Source organism: Erythranthe guttata, chromosome 7, assembly GCF_056151865.1.
Source record: "Erythranthe guttata isolate IM_541 chromosome 7, IM_541, whole genome shotgun sequence".
Lineage (NCBI taxonomy): Eukaryota > Viridiplantae > Streptophyta > Magnoliopsida > Lamiales > Phrymaceae > Erythranthe > Erythranthe guttata.
In genome coordinates this window covers 988,021-997,871 of record NC_142539.1, presented here as the reverse complement: position 1 = coordinate 997,871, position 9,851 = coordinate 988,021, and the positions used below count along the sequence as shown (strand labels likewise).

Below are 9,851 nucleotides of genomic sequence, written 5' to 3'. Positions count from 1 at the left end.
TGTGGCCTTTCTCAACTAATATCTTTCTTGCCTCACCTGTCATCATCTCTTCACACCAACTGTCTCATCTTATACACTAATTTAGCAACTTCTCCCTTCCCCTTTTCTTATTACCACCCCCTTTAAATTATTAAAAAATTAAAAAAAATAATTAAAAAAGATTATTAATTAATTAGTTCACATTTTTATTGATTTGTCAAAAAAAAAAAAAATCTAATCTTTTTACCCAAAAATCAAGTCTTTTTATCCAAGAAACTATGTTGATGAAATTAAGAATGTCTTATCACAGTATTGTAGTGATTTTTATCTACAGTTTGATCTTGATAATTTTTTTTTTTTTTTGAGTGGGGTATACCAATAAAAAGGTTTTGCATTGTGTGAGTTGTCCACCAATATAAATATTATTATTAGTTTTCTTGTTTCCTAAGTTGATTTCTTCAGATAAGAAATCCACTTTCCATTTCCTTTCACCCCAAAAACAAAAAAAAAATATAAAATAAAAATCCAATCTTTCTTGATTCATTCTTTCAAGAACTGTTTTTTTTTTATGCTGTCTGCATGTTCTTTCATATTATTACATAGTACTCAATGTAATAATATATATATAATTCAGATCTGTTGAAAGAAGAGAGAGAGAAGTTATATATATATATTAATGGAAACATCATCACTTGCAGCTGTAGTTGGAGGCATAGTAGGTGTTCTAACACTCACACTCCTAATCACATTGTCACTATGTTACTATTTCTTCGTGTTCCGGTTCCGGAATGTTCCGAACAAAGACTCCGAGACGGCGTCCTCAGATCCATCTGCAGCCGAGACTGCGAAAAGAGGCGGCGGAGGCGGGCCCCACGAAGCGAAGCAATTCAGAATTGAGGAGCTTGAGCAGGCCACAAGGCACTTCAATGAGAGCAATCTGATTGGCTGTGGTATTTTCGGCCTCGTTTTCAAAGGATTGCTATCCGATGGAACTGTCGTCGCCATCAAAAGACGAAACGGCCCTCCTAGGCAAGAATTCGTCGAAGAGGTACATATATATATTCAACAAAAAAAAAGAACTAATAAAAATGGTTTCTTGAACTAATTAAATTAATTAGAGTATTTTCATTGGAATAATGTGATGGACAGGTGGCGAATTTGTCGGAAATTCGACACCGGAATTTGGTTGCGCTGCTAGGGTACTGTCAAGAAAGAGGATATCAAATGCTGGTTTTTGAATACTTACCTAATGGCAGCATGTGTAGTCATTTATATGGTATATATATTATAACTTGGCTTATATTATATTTATTATCTATATTTAAATTGAAATTATTTTTTTAATAGAAACCGGAAAAAGTTCGATAACGAAGCTCGAATTTAAGCAAAGGATGTCTATAGCAATTGGAGCAGCTAAAGGTATTATAATCATCATCAAAGATTTAAAATAATCTCAAGAAAAAGAAAGTTCCTAGTATTATAATTAATATAATTAATCAAGAACTTATTAATAGCAGGTTTAAGTCATTTGCACGGCTTACGACCTCCGTTAATACACGGAAATTTTAGGACAGCCAATGTATTAGTCGACGAGAATTTCATTGCGAAAGTTGCGGATGCAGGTGTACTAAAACTACTCGAGAGAATCGAAGATGCAAGCTCAAGTAGTACTAGTTCATTCAATGCTTTCAAAGATCCAGAGTAAAACCACTAAATCCATTTTTTCCCGTTTTACCCTTACTATCGCCTCGTTATATAGTAAAGGCTATTTCAGTCTTTTTTACGAGTCTTTAATAAAATTCAAGACTTTCTTAATACGCGTGTAAAAACCCAAAACGACAGACATTATGGAACAAAGGCAAGTAAAAAAAAAAGATGTCGTTTAATTTATATATATGCCGAATGCTTATATTAGGTTGGGACAACACGGAGTTTTGCACGAAACGAACGATATATACAGCTTCGGAATATTCCTTTTGGAGCTCTTATCCGGAAAGGAGGCTACGTATCAAGAAGCCTTTCGATCAAACGACACCACACTTCAATGGGTAGGCAGGATTCATTATTTCAATTTACCATTTATGCTACATTGTAAGAAACTTATCCGTGTCTATTTTATTTTTTTTAAATCGAAATAGGTGCAAGAAGAGATAAGTTCGAATAATCTAGTGGACCATCGATTATCGGGGAGTTTTACGGAAGAAGGGATGAGGGATTTTATCAAGATTATGTTAAAATGTGTGAGTTTTCCGAGTGGGGATAGGCCGAGAATGGAGTACGTAGTATCGGAGCTCGATCAAATACTCGACTGCGAGATAACACGAACGACAGTCATGGGCGAAGGGACTGCAACCGTAACTCTCGGCAGTCAATTATTTACAAATTAATTAGATCATAAATTTATATAATATATTTATATATAGTGAGGATTGAAGAATGAACAAGATGCTATTGTATTGTTTGTGAGTTTCTTTCTTTTTGCCACAAATTGAGAAACAATTGTAAATGATAGTTTCGATTATTTATACTTTTGCCCCCATAAAAAAGAGTGTTATCAAATTAACTCCCTCATATTCATTTGTATTTTGCATGAAAATTGTTGGTTGATTTGAGCTAAGTTTTACAACAATAGGGATCCATTCATCCACATTTGCTTGGAAATAATGTTTCATGAATCCAAAGCCTGAAATGAATTTTAAGGACCTGAAAAGAGAGAACTCAAAAATAAAGGGGCTCAATTGAAATTTATCAAAAAGTATAAAGATAGAGTTTTTAAGGTTACCTAGCTAGCAGTATTACTCCGATTATCCTCTCCCTCCAAAAAACTTGTTTCTTTTACTGTTTTAATGGCGTTTTCGTCTGTATTTTCTGCAGCGAATGTACAATTCAGACCAATCTCCGCATCTATTCCGAAAACCATTTCAAGCAGACAGCGCATTTCCACAAGAACCCCATCTGCCCGGAAATTAAAATCCCGAAATTACCAGCCGCCGCCGCCGTCCCTCTCCCCCACCGTCGAAGGCGGCGAAGCCACCACCTTCACCCGCCTGCCGCCCAGAGACGACTTCGGCTCCGACGATTTAGCTCTACTGTCACTTTGCGAGGTGGTCAAGCTCTCTGATGTCAAACCGGCAGGTACTAGTACTACTACTAAACCCGATAAATCCGATCAAAATCTCGTGAAACGAAATGGGTTCGTTTCGAAAAATAGTTTTAGCAATGGGAAATTGAGTCTTGATCCTGAGGTTGATGAATTGAGTGGTGATGGTGATGATGATGATGATGAAATTGATACTGAGGGAAGTAAAATGGGGTTTGATTACGGAAGATTCGAGCTTTACGAAGTGGGTTCCGATGATGAGGTGGAGGAATATTCCGACGGAGAAGAAGGCGGCGTAAAGGTGTTTGGTGGTGAAGGAGAAGAAGAAGATAATGAAGGAGAAGATGAGGATGGTGAGGAAATTAAAGAAAAGGAGAAAGGGGTGCCAGCTGTCATGAGATGTTTCGATAGGGCGAAAATATTCGTGAAATCGGGGGACGGTGGGAACGGGGTCGTAGCTTTCCGGCGCGAGAAGTTCGTGCCGTATGGGGGTCCGTCCGGGGGTGATGGTGGGAGGGGGGGCAATGTGTACATGGAGGTGGACGGTACTATGAATTCGCTACTGCCCTTTAGGAAGAGCTTGCATTATCGGGCAGGGAGGGGTTCCCACGGGCAGGGGCAGCAGAAGCACGGGGCGAAGGGGGAGAGTTGTGTGATTAAGGTTCCGCCCGGTACCGTTGTAAGGGAGAGCGATGGAGATGTGCTTCTCGAGCTTTTGTATCCCGGGCAGAAGGCGCTGCTTCTGCCCGGAGGGAGGGGCGGGCGGGGGAATACCTCTTTTAAGACGGGGGTCAATAAGGTGCCCAAGATTGCGGAAAACGGAGAAGAAGGGCCTGAATTGTGAGCAACTTTTTTTTTTTGTCAAGAATCGTGTTCTTGATATATATGTTTATTATTACTTGTGCATAGTATGCTTGTTTATATGGGTTTGCTCTCTATTTGGGTTAGTGAATAGTATGTTTTTAAGCTACTTTCGGGTTCTATTTTTTTTCGGGTTAGAAGAAGGGCTTGAATTGTGAGTACTCCCTTTGAATCAAGTAGTGTGTTATTAACATTCATTACCATTTCCTTGATTTTGCACTCATCACTCTTGATTAGTTTAGGAGAGATTAGTTAATGGGAAGGGTATTTTGGTCAAATTCTATAAATTTGTTTTCTTGAAATCCATGCATATAGATATATATTAGTTTTGTTGATATCCGCGCACTAACCCAAAACGACTCTTATTTTGAAAAAAAGTGAGTAACTTTTTATTTCAAGAACCGTGTTCTTGATATACGTTTATTGTTACTTCTGCGTAGCGTATGCTTCTCCTATTTGTTTGATGTGTTTGCTCCTTACTCGGGTTACTCGGGTTTTGTTAACAACTTGGTGGTACGTACATTGAGCAGATGGCTAGACTTAGAACTGAAATTGGTGGCAGATGTCGGGATCGTTGGAGCTCCAAATGCAGGGAAAAGCACACTTCTGAGTGTAGTTAGTTCTGCTCAGCCAACCATTGCTAATTATCCCTTCACCACTTTACTTCCTAATCTCGGTGTTGTTTCGTTCGACTTTGATGCTACAATGGTTGTTGCCGATTTGCCCGGTCTTCTAGAAGGTGCTCATCGAGGTTTCGGATTAGGGCACGAGTTTCTTCGCCACAGCGAGAGATGTTCCGTTTTGGTACTACCATCTCTACTCATCTTGATTTTCTTTTTCCTTCTGCCTCATATTAAAGAACAATTATATAATTTGAAAAAGAAAAAAAAAACTAATTTTAGAAATTTCGGAAAAATTAGGTGCACATAGTTGACGGGTCATCACAGCAGCCCGAGTACGAGTTTGACGCTATTCGTCTCGAGCTGGAGTTATTTAGCCCCGAACTTTCTGAAAAGCCTTACATAGTTGCATACAACAAAATGGATCTTCCGGAAGCTGCCGAAAAATGGCCCTCTTTTCAAGAAGCCCTACAAGCACGCGGAATCGAGCCTTTCTGCATGAGTGCCATCGCAAGAAACGGCACCAAAGAAGTTATAAACTCTGCTTACGAACTTGTACAGAAAAATCGACCAAATGAAGAACAAGGTAAAAAAAAAAAAAAAAAAAAAAAAAAAAAAAAAAAAAAAAACAGAAAACCCGACTTTTTTATTACAAGAATTCGGAATTTTTGTCTTATTTGTTTTGTGCTTATGTTTATTACAGCTATGCTGACTCCGTTGGACTTGAATTACGTGGCTGAAATGATGAAGAAGCAAAGGGCGGCTCCTATAAACGAGTTTGAGATCACGCTCGATAGTAGCACTAAAACATGGCGCGTTAGTGGAGTCGGGTTGGAACGATTTGTCCAAATGACCAATTGGAGGTATTATTACCATCACTTATAATCTTTTTTTTTTCGTGGATTATAATTGAAGATCAACTATTGGGCTCGCTTGGTTTTCAAGATAGGATTAGTTGTGATAGGATTATTCATTCTCAAATATTATGAATAGGGTCCAAATTATATAGTTATTTGCTTGTCAAGATAGGATTAGTTGCGTTTAGCGCCTCTGCGTTATACTAAATTGCTAAACAAATCCCGTGTTGTAAATATTAGCAATAAACCCCCTAAATTTTGCGTTTTTAGGAGGTAGTTTGCTAATAAATTGAATTGTAGCGATGTTTTTGCTAATATTGATAACACGAGGGTCTTGAGACAATTAGAGTAAACACAAGGGTGCTAAATGCAATAAACCCTTTTTTTTTTTTTACTCTCTTTTGTATTTCTTTTTTCGACAGATATGAAGATTCCGACCGAAGATTTCAACATGTTCTGGACGCATGCGGTGTTAATAAATCACTAATTAAGCTAGGCGTGAAGGAGGGCGATACCGTCATTGTTGGAGAGGTATGTTCCGAATCCGAGGGGTCTAACTGTAATTACACCTAACTTCAGGGGGGCATAGGTGTAATTTACCGTAACTCGTGTACGTCTTGGTTTTTGTTCTACTAGATGGATCTGGTGTGGCACGATGCTGCAGATACTCCGGGCCCCACAAGTAGGCGGAAAAAGTCAACAGAAAAAGTTGACTAACTTTCTATTACGATCGTCTCCCTCTCGAGGTAAAAAAAATTCAAGTTTCGTTATCATATGAAAGTAGTGATTGTTCGTCCGGATTTTTTTGATTTTTTTTTTCATTTCAAATTTCAGCTCAAGGAAGAAATTTGTTTCGGCCTCGTTGCAAATGAATAACACTGAATCAGTGGCAACACTCCAACACGAATCATAAGATTGTCGCATTGTCCTGTAAGAGTTTATTTATTCGAAGAATAATATTATTATTATTTTTATTATTTTTTTTTTTCGCTTTTTCTTATTGTTTCGTCCCCGATATCCGTTTTTATGCGTATTTCGTTTTTACGTGCTTTTATAACAGGTGCATAAAAAGAAAGGCTTGTGGAACCAAATCAGCCTTCACTGTGAATTTGTGAACTCTGCAGATGATAGTTATTAGTTGGTTTATGAAACCCTAATGTATTTTCTCTAATGATTAAAATTATGATGATTATTTCATTTAGCAAACCTTCATTTTTGTGGATTATTTAAATTATTTTTTAGCAAAATTACAACCATTCCCCTGAAGTATGGTCAAATTACAAAAAAAAACCCTCCTGTTTGGATAATTACATCTATCCCCCTCAACTATGAATCTTCTTACACCTCCACCCTTATGGTGTCAAATTCAACATAATCATCTAGATTTCGTGGAATGTTCTCTAGTTTGTACTCGTTTTGTGCAAAAATACAATTTCTGAAGCACAAAAATCTGATATATACAAGCCAAAAAACACATCTTATGATCATCTTGATTCAAAATGTGGAGCTCAAATGGCATAAAACGGGTACAAAATTGAGAATATTCCATATAATATAGAAGATTCCACTAAATTTGAATCCGCAAGGGTGGACGTGTAAAAAAATTTATAGTTGAGGGGGTGGCTGTAATTACCCAACAAGAGGGGGATTTTCGTAATTTAACCATACCTCAGGGGTTGGTCGTAATTTACCCCTTTTTTTATTTTATTAATCTGTATTTATCCACGTGGGAAAATAGAAGAAACTTTTTAAATGGGCCTTTAGGAACTTATGTCTTGGGCTATTATTTCTCATTTTGGGCTGAAAATATATTTTATTGGTTTTGTTAAAGTCCATTTCATGCTATTGGTCAAAGTAGTCAAACAAAATTTATTTAATTTAATTTTGGAAAGATTAAATTAATGTATGTGTTCGAGTAAAATCTATCGAGGAGGAGCAGTTGTATTCGGTGAGGGAGAGAGAGAGAGAGAGAGAGAGAGAGAGAGAGAGAGAGAGAGAGAGTGTTTTTCTTGCCATTGAAAGAACTCTGAAGTTTTATTTGTGCTAAATTGAGCTCGATTATCTACAACTAGTAAATTTATACCCGACGTATATAAATATGAATCTTCGAGCAAATTTACAAATAGTGAAATAGAGATGTAATGTAGAGCAAATATAGGGAGCAAATCTGATAGTTGTACCTTGATGCATTGGGCAGAGTACCACAATCTTTGATTGTGGGCCCCACCCATACCCAATTTTTTAACTTTTTACTGTTTCTGGTAAATCCTTAAAACACCAGCAGAAAAAAAATAATTAATTAAAAAAAATAAAAAAAAAAACCTCGTATTCATTCAGCATCGCCATCATTGCTTCTGATCCCCTGCGCCGCGGCTCACGTCTTAAGTTGGAGACACGTACACTACTTAAAGCGCACAGTACCTACACTGGGAGTGTGCAGTACAAACTCGCCTACGTGGCAGCCGAAACGGTGCTGGGAGATAGACACGTCAAGGGGGGGCGGCCCACCAGATTGTAACGGAACAGTGCTTACGTGTCAGTTCAGACATGTCTTTCTCAGTTACCGGGTGACGTGGCGCTGTAATTACTTTTTTTCTTTTCCTGGGGTTAAAGTGGAATTTGGTCACATAATCCGGGTACGTGTTTTGTTGGAACATGCAGTGTGTGTTGTGCGTGAAATCTTTTCTTGTTCTTTTTATTTTAAATGTCAAATTACGAAAACCTTTATTTTGTTTGGATAATTACAGTCAACCTCTTTAACTATGTACTATGTTACGAAAAGACTTCTTCAAAGGTAAATTTAGGAATGTTAATTTAGTAAAATGGAATCGAAATTTCGGTATGCAAATATTTCATACCGTTTATCGAACTAAATATATAATTTGATTCGATAAATAACAGAATTACATAAATTTTACGTAAAAATATTCAAATGGAGGAGGTAGTTGTAATTACCCAAACAAGAGGGATTTTTTTCGTAATTTAGACATACCACATGGGTGGGCGTAATTTATCCTATTTTAAATAAAATTTCTTCCATTTATTGTTTTCATTACATGAATTAAATATTTATTAATCATCCATACAAGTTTGTATTGTACAAATCATAAATATATATTTTTTTTGAATCAAAATGTATTCTTGATCTCTGAGGTTCAATTATTCAAACCGAGAAGCAAAGAATGATTTGACATAAATAATAAGTGAAATGACAATAGGGCCCTCAGCTCTTAGGATTTCCTATCAAATGACAAATATTACTAAAGGAAAATTCATGTCACACATGATTATTATTAGTTAGCTATAGTCTAGGATATGTAACAAGTTGAGCATTAATTAGTATTACAATAATAAAAAAAAAAAATCCATTAGTTAGCAAAATGATTAAAATTGAGGGTCCTATATTAATAATTAAAAATTAAAAAAATGTGATTTTTATTAATTTTTTCTTTTTTGTCTTAGAATATTGGTCAAAGACAAGAAAGAAAATTGTTGATTCAAAATTGTGGTCAAAGTCACTTACTATCCTTAGAATGTCAAAATCTTTATCCCTAAATTCCGGATGGCCTTAAATATTTGGAAATAAAGTTTGTGCAATTTTTGGAGATTGTGCAAAATTCTAATCTCTACCAAACCATTTTTTTCTATTTTCTTTTATAAATATTTCACAAATATTATGAGCTAGTTAACTAATTTTATATATTTTAATTATTATTATTATTATTATTATTATTATTATTATTATTATTATTATTATTATTATTATTATTATTATTATTATTATTATTATTATTATTATTATTATTATTATTATTATTATTATTATTATTATCATTATTATTAATTAGACCCTAGTGGATCACATCTTTTGAATAAATTAAAATCGTCCATCTCTCAACAATTAGCGCATAAAACTAAAATACATATATAGATTAAAAATACTAAATAAATTATCAAGAAAAATAGCTTTTAAATTAAGTATCAACTACAAAATAAATATATTTTTTTTATACTAGAAATATATAAGGGGAAAAAATAAAGTCTAGAAAAAGTTTAGTGGGGGAGTCAAGGTCACGTCATACTTAAAAGGATAGAAAGTCATTAAAGAAATAAAAAATAACCCTCTTAAATTAATAATCACTAATACAATTAATTTTGGGATAATTACTAATAAATTGAAATTAATTAATTAATTAATTATGAGGGTGAAAGGGTCCAATTTGAATATGCTAAAGACAGAAAGGGGTTGACCCCTTTGATCATAACAAATGGTCTTATGTTGTTCCCAATGCCATTTAGGCATGTGACAGCTGCTTAATCAAATAATTATAAACATAAAAAGTTATAAAGTCACATTTTACTATTGGAACTACTAATAAAAATTGCTTATTTATTTATTTACTTATTTATTTATTAAATGGCCCACTAATTTAA

General features: G+C 35.2%; 2 protein-coding genes across 3 annotated transcripts; both read left to right on the top strand.

The window, feature by feature from the left end:
• The first annotated feature begins 443 nt into the window (after nucleotides 1-443).
• Nucleotides 444-2,563, top strand: LOC105974843 (leucine-rich repeat receptor protein kinase HPCA1). 2 transcript variants are annotated; one of them, XM_088820549.1, is made up of 6 exons: nucleotides 444-1,027; nucleotides 1,129-1,255; nucleotides 1,327-1,398; nucleotides 1,497-1,680; nucleotides 1,895-2,027; nucleotides 2,118-2,563. In XM_088820549.1, the coding sequence occupies exons 1-6, from the start codon at nucleotides 656-658 to the stop codon at nucleotides 2,364-2,366; spliced, it is 1,137 nt and encodes a 378-aa protein (XP_088676675.1). In that variant the 5' UTR covers nucleotides 444-655; the 3' UTR covers nucleotides 2,367-2,563. The 2 variants fall into 2 exon arrangements, with proteins under 2 accessions (XP_088676675.1, XP_088676674.1); XM_088820548.1 differs by having other exon boundaries at nucleotides 1,494-1,680.
• A 68-nt stretch (nucleotides 2,564-2,631) lies between these two features.
• EMB269 (GTP1/OBG family protein) lies at nucleotides 2,632-6,664 on the top strand. Its single transcript, XM_013000004.2, has 8 exons — nucleotides 2,632-3,919; nucleotides 4,471-4,744; nucleotides 4,861-5,146; nucleotides 5,264-5,423; nucleotides 5,840-5,948; nucleotides 6,054-6,163; nucleotides 6,252-6,347; nucleotides 6,478-6,664. Exons 1-6 carry the CDS (start codon nucleotides 2,826-2,828, stop codon nucleotides 6,132-6,134), a joined length of 2,004 nt encoding a protein of 667 aa, XP_012855458.2. The 5' UTR covers nucleotides 2,632-2,825; the 3' UTR covers nucleotides 6,135-6,163; nucleotides 6,252-6,347; nucleotides 6,478-6,664.
• Nucleotides 6,665-9,851: the final 3,187 nt, after the last annotated feature.